Consider the following 16,691-nt stretch of genomic DNA (forward strand, 5'->3'; position numbering starts at 1 on the left):
CCAAAAATCAAAAATCCAAAAGGTTTTGCCTGAGACCTATGCAGATGTTAAATTCTACTGCTTTCAGGCAGAGTCTGGACAATTCATAAAAAAACCTAAATCTTAAACTGTCAATGCTATCTATATGACTTAACTGTTCAAATATGGGAAAACCAGAACTGGTCAGGAGACTGTAGCATGCAATCCCCATTCACGCAAGACAATAAAACCATACTCTTGCTACATGATATATGTTGTACAAAATCTTTTTCTATTTGAAATTAAGTCCTAGTTTACCACTTGCAACATTTTTCAACTCTCCATACATTTCAGTTGTGGTTTAGCCTCACCTAGGCTAAAGGCTAATTTCTGCTATTTTGTAAGAGTCTGTCACTGATTTCTTTCTCTCATGATGGCTCATCATTTTCAGCCTGTCTCTTGTTATTTTGACTGCCATCTGTACTTTGCACTGGCCACATAACCCCTAACTATATTTATCATCAGACCCATAGAAGGACAGAAAGAGAAGATGAGTTGCTCTGAGATTACAGTGGAAAAATATTATCGCTTCTTGGGAACACACTGTCTTTTTAAAAATATACTTTAGTATTTTCCCATAATGCTGGGGAGTAGAGAAGTAATGCAGACACTTTACCTGCTTCCTGGGTACCTGTGCAGTAAAATATGCCAGTCTGAACTTATCAATAGACAAAACTGTTTGAAATCTTCCTGCCTTCTTTTCCCCTTGCATCACGAAATGTTGTGACTGGGCACTGCCCATGCACCATGATCTCGCATAAGTGCTTGAAGAGTACTTTGGTGAAAGACAGCCTGCATGAATTACGGCTCTTTCCATTAATACACCTCTTTGCGAATATACTGATGTATTACAGGAGCCAATCTGAAAAGTTTTAATGCAATTTTGGTGGTACGAAAAATACATACAAGGTATTACCCAGAATTACTACCTATATGGGAGCTTAGATTTCTTACTTTCTTTGTCTTAATCATTTATCTCTAGTTTAACCCTTGAATTTTTCTTCTCCTGACTAAGTCCTTAAACTTCATATTTCTCCTCTTATTACGTTTTTTGAAAAAGTGTTACCCAATTAATATACATATCTGGAGAAGAGTTTTCTTTTTTGGGGGGGTAAAATTATTTTGGCAATGCATAACAATAGTGCATTTGTAGTACAGAAAATGAAAATACAGTGTGGGAGCAATTTGTATAATGGACCAACATTTTTATTTTTAGTGAAGGCAATATCTTAGGGTTTCACCACTGGGAGATGAGATCTACCAGACTTAATTTTGTCTGTTTCTTCTCAGGCTTAGTTTCTTCTTCTTTCTGTCAGTGCAGACACAAAGGTGCAGCCCATACTGGCTTTTCTGGTAACTTTGTCTGTAGGAGGATGGTTGTGTTTGGTAGTGAATTACTTTCAAGTCTGATTATTTCTAAGGCATTAAAATTTATGTGGCTAATTTTAAGCCCTCAGCTCAAAAAAAAAAAAAAAAAAAAAAAAAAAAAAAAAAAAAAAAAAAAGGTAGCATCTAGTCTACTGAAATGACAAAGTCTTTTAAGTCTTTTATAAGGATTTATAATCATTATAGTAGCTATTCAGCTAATGCAAGTCAAGGTAACTCAATTGATTTTAATGGGGCTGTTTCAATTTACACCAGTCAGTCATTTGGCCAATTATGTCCTATTGTGATAAAGACAGAAAACTGAAGAATTTAAAATCTATCCTGGCTGCGACAACTGTCTGAAAACACTGGTTCAAAAATAACAGACACTAAAATATTCTTGTTCATACACATGTAAACGTGGTTTTTTTTATTCATTCCTGTTAGGAAATTTCCAGCTTAACAATTATAGGCAGAAACCACTAGGTGCCAGTGTTACCCAGACATCAGGAAAAGGCTTTGTTAGAAATGTTAAAAACAACATGAAAGCCAATGCAGATAAACCCTTTAAATTAAAAATAAAGCTTCTGCATCTTTTCAACTAAATAAGACTGCATTAAGGGTTTTGAGATGACTACTTTTCTAGAAGTAAAGGCACTAAATTGATATGGGTTGACAGAAACCCACATCAAAACAACCTTATTTTGCAGGATACATTCTGTCAAAACCTCACATAACTACACAAAAGCTGCTGTGTCATCTTCAAGACCTTATGAATTACACCTAGGATCATAAGACAGAGCCAAAGTCTGCATTTTGCAAAGTACATGCAGATCAAACATATGGCATGAATAGCGGTTCACTGCTAAGATCGACATTTTACAGGAAAAACTTGTTTCAGATCAAGTGAGAATTCACATTCCAAGTCGTACCTGAAGTTTGGTTTGACTCATTAGTATATATCAGAGTTTTCATTTGGGCTCATCTTCATCACTGTCATGGTCTTCTGAAAGCCTTTCCTGCTAAAAAAAACTAGGAAATCTATTTAAGGAGCTGGATCCGCTAGAGACAGCTGACTGCCGGTGCATGGGAGTTGCAAATGCAAATCTCTGACTAACCTTCACTCAGCTCATTTGCAAGAGATGAATCTCACTCATTTATCTTCAGACATCTACACTGTAACTGTTTACATCTATGCCAGTCATCCTGATTTTTTTGATGTAGAGAAGCAGTAATTTCCTGACTATGATTCATCTGGCCTATTTCAAAATTCACCTTAGCATAAGATGAACTGCAAAACAAACTTAAATGATTGATTAACTCAGGAGATGAGTTTTGCACAAAAGGCATCTTAAGTTTTGTTAGATTAATCCAACCAAAATGATTTTGCAATGCCTAATTTTTAGTCAAATCTAATGTTTTGCTTTTGTTCTTTCTACAGCCATTAGACTTTGAAACAAAGAAGGCATACACCTTTAAGGTGGAGGCCTCCAATCTCCATCTTGACCATCGATTTCACTCAGTGGGTCCATTCAAAGATACTGCCACTGTGAAGATAAACGTCTTGGACATGGATGAACCTCCAGTGTTCAGCAAGCCCACGTACACGATGGAAGTCTATGAGGATACACCGGTGGGGACCATTATAGGTGCAGTGACAGCACAAGACCTTGATGCTGGCAGCAGCTCAGTTAGGTAAGAGAGCTTTTCCTCCTTTAGTAACTCTCTGACAACCCAAAGTGCTGCTGACAGTTGGATGCACTGGCAAAGAACTTAGTATGAAGAGATGAAATATACCTAGTCTGTCACTGTAACAGATAACTGATGCTCTGAAAAAATATTGGAAGAAGATGCTCATTTGAGTGAATTGTCATTAGGTGCTCACAGCTTCTTATCATACTGATCATGTAAGTTACCACACATTGACATGACTTCAAAGGTGGTGTGTTAAGACTAAGGAATAGCATGGTCTCTGGGTGTCACAACCCACTGGTAGAGGACATGATATTTGCTATAAATTCTCCTTCAGTCTGACAAAGACACATGTCAGGGAACATGCTATTATCATACCATCACTATAACTCTGACTCGTAAGGTGTCAGCTAACAAGCCCTTAAATTCTTACAATGGACTTCCACAAGAGTGGTAGCCCTTAATTTTGTAAGGTACACTTCAGTAAGTTCTCAACTCCCATAACAAGCTCCTCAAACCATGCTGGCTCACATGCCACAACGCTCCTCCAGAGAGACTGAGGGGGCCCAATCCATTACTTTTATAGTTAACCTGGTGCACACCTCTTATGTAACGTAGATTTTTCACACTGTTTTGTTGGCATATGCACAGCCAGAATTTCTCCAGGAAATCAGTTGGCAGGTGGAAGCTGAGAATGAGTCTCAAGGTGGAGCAGGATGTTGGCTGAAAACAGCCCAGCCCCACCTCTGCACGATCCTCTCCTCTGATCACACCTTTCCTATAGCAATGCTCAGAAAGTTTGAGACAAAATATGTTTAGGTCTGGTCCTCTACACAGGGTCTTCCACAAAAATATCTCCAAAGTATAGTAGTGAGAAAGAAGGTTATACTTGCTGTGCCTGAGTTAGACCCCAATGGATGACAGAACTGTCCCTTTCACCACTTACTCTCTACATCTTTGAAAGAATGAATGCTCTCATAAACAATCATCAGATGTGTCTTGGCTGAGGCTGTGGGGACATGACTGCTGACCAACATGCTATGTTCAGCACAAGGGAACTCCTGCCAGGCAAACCTCTCATTTATTGCTAGAACTTATTTTAATGAAATAAAAAGGAGGGGGGATCTGGTATACAAATGTAATACATTGATTTTGAGAACCTATTTATAGCCACATTAGAAAGATTAAAGTGAACCAGAGTCATGTACCAATAAGGAAGCTCCTTAAAGCTTAGGCATGGTCTAAGATGTAGGCAGTTGTTAACACATACTTCCAGTACCAATTTGTGCTGGGCCTACCTGACTTCAGGACCTTTTTATCCCCAGATTTTCATAAGAAATATTAGACAGCACATGTCATCAATCTTTAAATATTAATGTTTATCAAATGGGACTATGACAGAACAGGAAAATGCCACAAGTGTCTACCAAGCACATGTAAATTCATGCATATTTGATTACAAATTGAATTTGGACTTTTAAAATCCATCTTTATTAATTATGTGTGTTTTGGCTCAATACTTATAATCTCAAAACATATAATAAGCATGTTAGTTGTAATCACATGCAAAAATTTAACATACATCAGTGACTGTTTAGCTCCTGCTTTGTCAAGTCATTAATTTTTGCTTAAAACTATTACTATTGATGTTTGTTTCACTTGTTTTTAATATAATTTTCATTTTTTTAAAATATAGAAATGTGTTTGTCTATGACTCTGTGACACATTCCTTCTCTGACAAAGGATCAAAACCTTCACTAACAAAGACTGAAGTCTGAACCTTTTTCCCTGGTGGTAGCCTATGAAAGAAAATAGCCCCAGTGAAGTCAATATTCTGTTGAAAACCATACTCTCTTGCAACCAGATAGAAAGCCTTTAATCACATTGTTGAGCAGTTTTTCATATGACAGTGGAATCATTTGGATGTATAACCAGTCTTCAGTGAGAGGTGTTTTTTTTGGTTTTTTTTTTTTCACAAACTCTCCTGGGAGACTCAAGTGCTTTTTACTGATTCTGTATTTGCAACTACACAAGAAAAATAATTGTCTCTCGATGGTTTATCCACATAATGTGTTCACTGGAATATTGAATCCTAAGCCATTTTATAAGGTCCATGACTACTGTTTTTTAACCCTGAATTCATTGCTTAAGTGTCCAAATGCCCATCTACAGTTAATACATTTTAGTCTCACTGCTCTTTCTGGTGACCCATTATACCAATAAGCTGCGTAGGGGTCCCATAAATGCTCCCAGGGTCACATTTATGAGTTGATTCAGCTGGTTCATGTCCACAGAAAAACATGAACCATGTCCCAGAATGTTCTGGTGTTTTTCAGTGGTGTGACTTTGGGTATTTGTGCATCTACATGAGTTAATTCAGAGTCATATTTTCTACCTTTGCAGCAATGTCCTGCCCCAGTACAGCAGCTCAGATAGGTTTGCCCCTGTTTCCAGTTAGTCTTCTTCCACTGGGGCAGCCACCACCACAGGACATTAGACACCATCCAGAAGTCAGTGTAGAGATAGAATCCAGGACACTTTTTTTTATTCAGAGATCTCCAGAGCTAGTTGGATGGCTTTCACTTCTGCAAGTAGGTTTGCCTCTCCTTCTCCTTGTGTAGGACTCCACACAGCAGCTTACCACCTCCAATGGTTTCCTACCACTCAGAAAGATCCATCAGTAAATAGAGCATGGCCTCTTTTTGTTTTGGGACAACTTGTTATATGATGGTGCTTCTTTGGCACTTTGAGCCACCTTCCTCCATATGGCCATTGTGCAAAGGGCATCCTCTGGATCTTTAGGGACTGTCTTGGGGTGATTTTATAATGATACTTTATTCGTCATTGTCTGCTTATGCCCAGAAACAGCTGCTTTCTTTTCATTTTTCTTTTTTTTCCCCTTGAACTATTTCTGCTTTTTTTTTTTTCTTTTGACCTTTTTTTTACCCATCTGGGGAGCTGGTGGGGAGGCTACCCCAAACTTGAGACCTCAAAGCAGCTGAACCAACATGAGAAAGGACATTAAAACCCACCAGCTTCTCCTTCTGCAAGGAGGAGACTAACATCAGAAAAATTCCCATCTGTTCTGCCTGAGTGGCTATGCTAACTCCTGTTCCTCCCTTTCCCTGATACAAAGAGCAGCTTCCATGTTTGCTTCATGGTTATGCTGTCTGGTGGGGAGTTAGGGTGAAGTTTTTGAAATTTCAGTATCTAGCATTTATTTAATCCTTATGGGCACCCTTTTGTTTTTTCCTTTGTTAATAAACAGTTTTGGGGATTTTTTTGGCTTTCACCTGCTAGGATTTATTTCTCTCATTGGCAAACAGGATGATCAAAGCCCTTCTCTCCAGAGGAAAAGCTCATTTCAGGGCATTTTCTCCTAAAATTTGTCCCTAAACATAGACAGGGACACTATCCCTTTTTACTTAACTATAGAGCACTTCCAGGACTTCTAATTTCTCAAGGACTGGATACCTTAATCTGCAGTGATCCACCTTCCCGGAGAATTCACAAGATCTTCCTTAAATGGATTTTGTGCCCTCATGCTTTAGAGAGGTCATCTCTAGAGACTGCAAATTGCTCCTTCTTTTCCAATTTCTCCTTCAATTTCCCCATCTCTAGCAAGGGATTTCAGTTGTTGTGGCCTCATGACCTTCTAATTGCTGACTGTCAGCCCTGTTATCCCAGCATCACCTGGCTGGCGACTCTAGTCTTTCTGCAAGTCTCAAAGTTCTGATGAGGTCAAGGAACAGGTAACTTCAGGTTTCTATTTGATTTGTCTCACTCCTTCAAACTTATTTGTTGAATGACCAGCTTTTTCATCTGACCTCTCCTCTCTCTCTTCTCCTTCTCCTTCTCCTCGTTTTCCTCTTCCTCCCTTTCTTATCAATTATATGGACCAATAGCTTCCCCTATCCATTACTTTGTTTCCACTGCTGCTGCAAGTACTGTAGTTGCTGTGGTTTGAGTCCCTGTGTCAGCCATAGTGTCCTCAAATGCAGTTTGGGTTCCTGCCTCAACTACAGTCCTCTGTGAGGTCTGAACAGTGGCTCAGCAGGCACAGGTCCAGCCCCAGCACAGGGCAAGAAGCTGCTGGCTTTCACTGGGGTGGGAAGGCACCCTTCCATCATTGACGGGTCAGTGCAAGGGTTGGTTACGTGTTCAGGTATAAAGTCACAGGTAACTGGAGGCAATAACCACCCTAGGAACCTGCCCAAATCCTTCCATATACCCTGCCACCCAAAAACTGGATGTCTCAGAGCACATTTCAATATCTCCATACTCAAAGTTAGTCTTCTCTTACACCAGGACAACACCAGATTCCGCAAATCCCATAGTGTGCCAATAGTATTCCTTAATACTATTAACAGTATTAAGCATCTTAAATAAGGATGAGCAATGCCCATGGCAGCCTGCATTATAAACCCACTCACATCAATTTTGGGCAGGGAGAGGGAGATGTATTTCCTCATCATCCACAGAAGATAGCTCTCCCCACTAAACAAGGTTGCCATGTCAGGGCAAAGCACAGAGCTATAGTTTGTGTTAACACGTTCCCAGCAAATGCAGCAAAACAGAGAGATAAGGAGCATAGCTGACAAACCTCATGTCCCACAAAGGAGCTTGCTACTAGATAACTGCTATTACTCTAGCATGCAATATCAAGAGATAGATAGATAGGCAGACAATCAGACAGTCAGAGAGAGAGAGAGATGGAACTGCCTTTGTCTCTCTCCATGGGCACTAAAAAAGGTTGTGGTGACATGCCACATGCCCACCAAGCCACTCTATCACTCCCCTTCCCAGGTGGATGGGGAGTGAAAATAAGATGGAAAACAACTCGATAAGGCAGCTTAGTAAAGCAAAAAATGGAGCTTTGTGCATGCATAAGTGAAGAGAACAAAAAAAAAAAAAAAAAAAAAATTTCCTCTACTTCCTATCAGCAAGGGGTGTTCAGCCACTTCCCGGGATGCAGGACTTCAACACACATAGTGCTTTCTCTGGAAGGCAAACACTGTAAATGACAAATGCCCCCCCTTGCTCCTCAGTTCCTTAGCTTTCATATCTTGGCTGATGTCATATGATATGGTCTATCCTTTTCATTAATTTAATTGGCATAATTGTGGCCCCTCCCAGGATTTTGGGAAATGTTGGAGACACTGAGTTGATGCTATACCAGAGCTATTCAACAGTAGACAAAACACTGGTGTGTTAGCAACACCTTTCTAGGTACCAGTGCAGAGCACAGCACTGTGAAGTCTGCTATTGGAAAACGAATTCCATCTCAATCAGACCCAATACACAAATGTATAAGTATTCAATATTCCATAAGTTTAATATCCTCTAAATTAAAAAAAAAAAAACAACCAAACAAAAAACAACAAAACAAGACCATAAGTTAGAAAAGTGTAAATGAGTTTGAAGGCATTTAATGTGTTTGCAAGTTCTTATTGTATCTTAACCAATCATGCTCTGTTAGCTACTTAAAATCTAGATGATCTCATAGACCTAAAAAATGACTTAATCAATTTCATCGTATTGCAAAAGAGTCCAAGCAACTTCTGAGTAAATATACACTCAAAACAAATGGGGAAAAGCAAGTCATGCTCTTTGAAGACACAGCCCATACAAAGTACTAGTAGTACTACAACTACTGATTGTAGTCTCTCTACAAATTCATTCATTTTCTGTGAAATGTTTTCCTGGAATGATTTGCCTATTATGAAGTCTGTAACAGAAAAAAAGAAATAGTCAACCTTCTGCCAAATAATAAAGACTAGGATAAAATCTGCACTGTATGCAAGAGAAGGCAAAACTCCAGAGAGCAATGCAAGCTAGAGCAGCTCAGATGAAAAGAAACAGTATTTGTTCCAGCAAGAAAATTCATGTTATCAGACAAAAATTTTATGTCTGTTATGTTAGACACATCAGGAAGGGGGAGATAACTAAGGATGAAAACCGGACTCAGACATTAAAGAAAAATATTTTGCTGGAGGACATTGAAAATGGCCATATTATTTTTCTCTTTTCTTCCGTTACGAGTATCAAATTTTTAGACAAGTCAGAAACCTTAAAAGGTTTATTTTGTAGGAAGGTATTTACTAGAAATGTTGGAGTGAAAGGGCACAGAGCATACATTTAGTAATGAACAGGAAATTAAGCGCAAGGAGAAAAAGAGCTGCAGGTATTCAACACCTGCAAGGGTGACTGGCTTTGCAGCTGTTTTGGAACATTACCCCAGTGCACCTAATTTTCAAACTGTGTTAAATCTGGAGCTTATGTGTCTCAAGTGATCTGTTTTGTCTATTCCCATTTTATCCATAGTGCTTCAAGAACCATGTTAAGGTGAAGTCCTACGTACATTTTGGCCATTAAAAAATCCCAAAACACTTACAAAAACAGCTCCGATCTCATTTTCTTCCCAAACTCCTCTAGTTTACAACAGTTTGAAGATGACTGGGAGGAAAAAAAAAGCTGCTCTCCTGTAGTGTGTTGCAAGGCCTGTAATTTGTAACCATGCAAGTTTTTGGTAAAGATCCTTGTACTTCTGGAACGAGGGGTTTTAGGACTTCCTAAAAATCACTGTTTTATGTGTCCATACAGCATGAATGTTATAGACAAAACTGTCTAAATAACAAGAAATTAGAAATGGAGGGCAAGACCGAATTACCTGCAGTACCTCCTAGTGAGCTCCGTCTAACAGTGTGTGAGAAGTTCAACAACTTTGCACTGACACATCTGAAGTTGTCAGATTTCCATGGAGATGATCTTCTGGCATGAAGTATAAAAGGATTATTGTCCCTGATGTGAATCCCAGACAACTCTAATTAACAAAGTGTTTCATATTCTGTGCCAAAACACTGTCCTTCAGGTCTTCTCTACTTGACTCAGGAGTTTTGCCTTATGAACTGAAAAAACCAATCAAAGGAGGAAAGCTGTGGGGACCGTGCATTTCCTTGACCAAGTCCAGAGTCATGAAACTGTGATTTTAAAGTAGAAAGCCATGTGTACTATCCATAGGTCACTCCTGTCCTCAGTATCTCAGGGATAAGAATTCCCTGCATGTGCTTTCAAAGGAATACTCTTTTTTTTTTTTTTTCTGAACTAGTTCACAATGGTTCATACACTTTTATGAATATGATCTTTATTGCCAGAAAAATACTTTGTAGTGTTAAGATCAAGAAAATAAAAATTAAAAAAAAATCTTCCTGAATCCTAGAACACCATATCTAAATGTACAAGCACCAACAAGATGAATTAATGTAAGAGTTTGACTTTTCAGTCCCATAATTCTTCCAACATTTTTATGCTTGCATTTTTTTAATTTATATATTCTTTAAAAAAAAAGTCCCACCCTGTGACATTAAAATATATCTTACAGTTTCATACATATATAGAAAATTTGGGACATCTATTTCCAGTAACTTAAGCATCTTCATTTAATACCAGATTAAGTGACGGCCATTTTTCTGTATATGGTATCATGCTGGAGAGAAACAAGCCAGTTTTGTACAGATAAAAGATGTTGAGATTCATGAATTTTGGTTCCTTTTCAGCTGCTCTGGTAGTTCTGCACAGTTCTTGCTCTATTGCCTCCTGTCAGTTTCTGTTGCAATATTAGCCATACTCTATCCTTTGCATTTTATCAAATCCCTGTCACACACCCCACTTTTAAAACCTTTATTCCAAGTTCTAATTTATCCAAACTATTTAATTTTAATCTTGCAGAACTACTTCTCAGTTTCTGCTGCAGATGCCTTGGTATGCTTTTCTGTTCTCCTACTAGCCCACTGTTTTCTTATATCTCTTATGCTCTGTCTAATACCAGTCTCCTACTCCACAGTCTTTTTGTCTCCCATGGCTGGTTTCTGTATTTTTACTGCTGAACCATCTCCCATCAGCTTCATTGGTGTCCTGCTCTATCCTCTCTATCCTCTTCTTTTCTTCTGCTGAAGACAGACACCTTTTTTGATCTCAGTGTCTTGATGTATTTATTTCACTTTATTCCAGCTACTTTATCTTCTTTTGAAAACTATGGAAACTGGGTTTCCCTCCAACATTTTCTCTGAATCCCAAGGTATATCTTTGGCAATTATTTTTACTATCAACATGTTTCGTGGGGTCAATGGTTGGAGACAGGGACAACACACCAAAGCTTCCTATGACAAACAGCCTCTAGTTTATTCCTCCAGCTCCTTTTATAGGAGCTCCAGTTACACATGTGATTGGTTGAAGTTTTAGCCCCACCCAGCTCTCTGGCCAGTGATACGGCTGCATTTAGAACTGGATGACATTGGCTGAGACTCCCTGTGTAGATTGAATCCAACCTATCCTTGCTCACCCAAGGATAGGTTGGATTCAACCTACACAGGGACTCTTGCTCACTCAAGGATAGGTTGGAATCAACCATTCCAGGGACTCCAATGCCACATACACCAGACACATCTGCTCTTTTCTCACCATCCTCTCCATTCTCATTTGGCTCATTTTTTTTGTGAACACTAAGCTACCATATAATCAACAAGATCTCCATCTACCTACCTTCCAGCAATGCTGGGTATGATATAGGGCAATTAACTCCTACTTCTGGCTCCCACTGCTCCCCACGTTCTGACTCTTCCTTTGTTCTCTGTTTTCTACCTCCTAAACTTCATCTTCATGAACTCAAGCAATCACATCCTTTATTCCACTGCCCTTTTCCTGTAAGATTTTCCCCTATGGTCCCATGTACTGCTCTGTCATTCTCTAGGTTTGAATGACCTGTCTTCCTCCTTAGCGACTGGGTGGTTTTAAGGAACTGGACAGAAAAGTGACTTTTCAAACAGAGTGCAGAAAAAAATATTTCTTTTCTGTGTATAAATTGTCTGTCAAAAGGAGCTGTTTTCTAGCAGCACAGTCTCTGCTTTACTTTTACCATGAAACAAAGTGTGAATAACAAATTATTGTGGCAATCCCCTTCATGGTAGTTTAAATTACTACATTTTATTTTGCACTTGCAATAGATTAGGTGCACGCAGACAATTATCACAGCTCAGCTGGTAAGTGGCTCAGTTGTATCAATTCAGGATCTGTGGTACCTTGATTCAGTGATTGGCTTGGAGCTACTACAAAGAGAAACTACAAAAAAGGTGTGAATTTGTCTTAACCTTAATCTTAAATCTATATACTTAAGGCTGAAGTGATCACACATGATCAGTGGGAAAGTTAAATGTAGTCACTTATTAGCCTCTGTGATGCTGCAGCAGGTTCACTGGAAACAGATGGAGTTGTGCATTAAAAATCATTATTTGCAATTTTGAGACACATGCAGACTGACATTTTGATCTGTGTGGGTTTTCTCAAGACTGGCAGGAATATGGAGCAAAGTGGCCCAAGTCAGAAAAACTGTGCTAGTGAAAAATCAGACCTTCCCAAATAAAAGACTGGTGGGATTCATTTGACCTGTATAAATTTTCCTAGATAACTTCTGGATGCACTTGAAGAGTGAAATATTATTTCTGAAGTCCAGCAAGTCAAAAGCAACTGAAAACAAAGTCTAAACCTGAGAGAGGCCAGTAACCTTTATTTACAGTCAGTAATTAATCAACTTACTGAAGCTTGTGAAAAACAGCAAGTGATCTTCTGTTGGCATATGCAGTCATATTACGCGATAAAATGTCAGTCAGGAGATTGAACTGAAATAGATTTGTAGACCCAAGAAGTTTATGGACTACAGCTCTCAGTGAATGGCCTGTTTGTGAAGGAAGTGGATGCTGAAAATCAAGAAGTATGCATTCAGATCCAAGGCAAAGAACAACCTGGCAAGAAAGCTTTTAAATTAATTGAGAAAAGCTAAGTAGCCAAAGTGAGGGGAAAGGAACAATATGATCATAATAGTTCATAATAGTTTCTGGTTTATTTCACAGCTCTTGTACCACCTGGTGATGTGATTTTACAAAGCCAGTTCTTATCCCAGAGGCACAAACTGTAATTTTACCTAAAATAATAGTCTTCCTGATTTTTCATCAAGAACTGTTATTTCAAATTTCTTCAGGAATGGTTTTCTCAAGGATTCTAGAAAGCAATTGTGAGATTAAAACAGAGCTTTAATGGCTAAAGCCATTTTCATATCACTTCAATTGGTGAACCTCTCAGGGCTTGACAGAGAATTATAAGGACTAAGGGATTAAAACTGTGTCTAAGAAAAACCTATGTGCTACAGGGAAGTGTGTTAGTTGGTAATCTGCACTTTGGTACACAAAGTCGACTAAGAAGCTATCTTATTAGTATAGAATAATAAATAGTCTTCCAATATTTTTAATTTAAGTTCTTCCTTCCCTTTCCACAAGGATAACTGCAGCCTGGTCAGATTCCACGTCCTTTCCTTCTGAATTTGTCCTTTAGGTCTGTTTATAAGCATTGACTATACTTTCCTGTCCTAAAATACTCAAGTTTATTATTATGTTTAAATAGTTATTGCATATGGAGTTTCTTATATATTTTGCACTTTGTTTGTTTGTTGTATTCAGTTTAAGTAATAAAGTTTAAACAACAGGGGTTTTGAGAGTTTTACACTTTTTGAGATGTCTGTGTTTTGAAGTTTCAGTCATGTTCTGACTGTAGATGCAAACAAATCTCAGATATTTCTACTTTTACCGTTTCCTAATTCTGGGCTTCTCAGTACAAGAAAGACAGGGACATACTGCAGGGAGTCCAGCAAAGGGCCTTGAAGATGATGAAGGAACTGGAGTATTCTTTCTGTGAGGAAAGGCTGAGAGAGCTGGGAATGTTCAGTCCAGGGAAGAGAAGGCTCAAGGGGATCTTAAGAGTTATAGAAGCACTCAGTGCACATAGGAGCACCTGAAAGGAGGGTGCAAAGAGGATGGAGACAACTTCTTCTCAGTGGTGTCTGGAGGCAAGACAAGAGGCAGTGGGCACAAACTGAAGCACAGGTTACCTCTGCATATCAGGAACAGGAAACACTTTTTGTTGTGATGTTAACCAAGCACTGGCACAGATTGCCCAAGAAGGTGGCGGGGTGTCTGTGGAGATATTAAAAAAACCCAAACAGTTGGAGTTAGTCCTGGGCAAGTGGCTCTTGGTGCCTCTTGAACTGAAAGGCTTGGACCAGATGACCTCTAGAGGTCCAACCTCCACCATTCTCTGATTCTGTTACATCCACCTTTAATAAGCTGGAACAGAATCTGTGGAAAATAAAGGCGAGGAATCATCTATGATAGCTAAAAAACTACTGTCAGCATTCATTGAAATAGTAAGAATATAGAACTGTAACAACAGATTATTTTAGAAAATAAGCCTGAAAATAGTGTGAAGGAAACAGCAAAGAAATTCAGTTCAGATAGGAGGAGAGAGGAACCAATTTTAGAAATAAATGATGAGACCTGATGTTGCTCAGGTCAGGCCATCAGCATGCAAATGGGAGTAAGGAGATGCTTATCCAGCAAATTTTGTCTGGTGTCCTCATGAAATTTATAAAACCTTTGAAAAGGTGACTTCATACTTATATTGACCTCTGTTAATCTCACATTCCTTGATATAACAGAGGCTTGGGGAGGAGAAATGAAAGAGGAAAATGCAGCAGCTCTGCAGCATCAGGGCTGTTCTGAATAATTTCTTATTTTATAAGCACTTCATCAAATCAACTTCAAAGCAGCACAAATAAGCCTCCAATTCTTGACTTCACTGTTTCCCCTTGCAGATCCAGCTGAAAATCTGAGTCCCAACTGATGATCTAAGCAAGCAATAAATCTTTTACTGTGTGCTGCAGTTTTTTCTGGAGTCAGCATGGTTATTTTATTTGCTTTTTCTTTTATTATCTCAGCCTCAGCATTTTAGTTCAGCTTTTTGAATGGATAAAAATATAAGATATTTGTTCAGATTTTGGTTCTCAAAGATATAGAAAAGAGCTAATATTTACATATTTAAATTATGCAAATGAAAACAATCAAAGATTATTTATATTGGCTATATGCCAGTGGGCCAGCTCTCCTTTGTCCTATTTATGATATTTAATGCCTTAGCACTTTATCAGAAGACAAAGTATTCCAGGCCAGGTATGGGAACAGCAGCCCAGGAAGCACCTCTATCTTATCCTTTGGGTTTATGTCAGATGCACCCAAGTGCAAAATAAAGTTTAGGCATCTACTGAGGCTGACTATCTGATGGAGTCACAGCATCTGCGTTCAGCCTCTCAGCTTTCTTAAGGGTTGAAGTATTCATTCAGGTTTACTTGCTCCATCTTTCTGTACTCACTCTGCCCATTAGTAGAGATACTCCTACACATCCACACACTCATCCCAGCATGCTCTTTCCCCATCTAAACCAGCAAAGCAAGAACCCTTCTCTTCTTCACCAAGCGTGAGCTGTGCCCTCTGACACCTGGGTACCTTGGTGGATGCAGGGGGTGGGTTCTTCCTGCTATGGGCTGGATGAAAGGGGAGCGAAGAGACCAGGGGCAGCAGGGCAAAGGGCAAATGCACACCTTTCAAATCAGGGTGAAATTATATTCAGGGTCTATAATGTGTAGTGCTGGTATAGAAAGTGCTCTACTGCTTTCCCACCATGCCTTCTGCTGCTGCTCACAGTCCAAAAACTAAGACTTAATTAAACTGCAGGACAAAGCTTTCCCTCTCCCTGGCTGTCTTGCTGTTCTGCTTGCTCAATGAAGCAGGAAAAATGATGTTGAGACTGAATAAAAACAACACATTTTCCAAATGACAACAGCTTTTGATAAGATACTCAGCTGGTAATGAGAAATGCAGAGCAGACAGTGGAGCTGACTGGAGGGTCAGATAAGCAAATGAGCAAAACCTTTAAAGGCAGAAGGAAGAGAAATCACAGGAAGTTGTAGACAAGCAGAATTGGCAGGTTGAAAGGGCTGATAACTGAACTGCAGCACATTTTAATTCCCATATTACCTACCATGTTTTACTAAAATTCCTATGTAAGATTTATAAGGCTTATGAAAAGTTTAACAGCTTCCTTCGCTTGACTCTGACCCATCATTAGTTTGGCTGTCTGCAGCCACTGCTTTCCTGTCAATTAATTTGGCATAACAGTTGATCTTCTCCAAAGGAGCAAAATGTAATTTATTTGCACTGATACTACTCATTCCAGACCAAGTAAGATACTGACTGCTAACACCACTAAACCTTCTACCTCCTGATTAAAATCACAGAAGTAGGGAGCCCTGTGTAAGGACTGCGAACCCAGTCAAGTAGTATGCCTAAAACAAACTGTTTTTTTCTTGTGGGAGATTAAGTGTTTTGTGAAAGGCATGAAAATGGCAGGCATGGAACAATGACAAGAAGCATTCATACTTTCTCCCAAGGTGTAACAATCCCTTCATCCTTCTCTTAAGCATACCACATGATGGGCAGTATAGACAACATTCATTGTGGGAAGGCTGAAGTACAGATCACAGGATAGCTGAACTCCTTTGGAAGAGGATACAGAGACAGCAACTTATTTGAGCTTCTGTCAAACTAATTCCAGAATTGTTTGTTTTTTAAGCCAAAACATTTTAACTATTGCAAAACTGTCCTTCCTAAAAGACTATATACATTCCTTCACTGGGATCTTCAAACACACTCAGCCTGGACTATCACAAAAGCCTT

At 39.0% G+C, this 16,691-nt stretch overlaps 1 protein-coding gene across 2 annotated transcripts in view; it reads left to right on the forward strand.

Annotated features, from left to right (window-relative positions):
* Positions 1-16,691, forward strand: part of CDH12 (cadherin 12) — a 151,192-nt gene that overhangs the window by 110,678 nt on the left and 23,823 nt on the right. For both annotated transcript variants that reach the window (XM_041397177.1, XM_041397178.1), the window contains one exon: positions 2,825-3,078. In XM_041397177.1, coding sequence (XP_041253111.1) covers positions 2,825-3,078 — 254 coding nt within the window. The remainder of the gene's footprint in view (positions 1-2,824; positions 3,079-16,691) is intronic.

The sequence above is a fragment of the Onychostruthus taczanowskii genome, unplaced genomic scaffold, assembly GCF_017590055.1.
Source record: "Onychostruthus taczanowskii isolate IOZ18803 unplaced genomic scaffold, ASM1759005v1 scaffold137, whole genome shotgun sequence".
Taxonomy (NCBI): Eukaryota; Metazoa; Chordata; class Aves; order Passeriformes; family Passeridae; genus Onychostruthus; species Onychostruthus taczanowskii.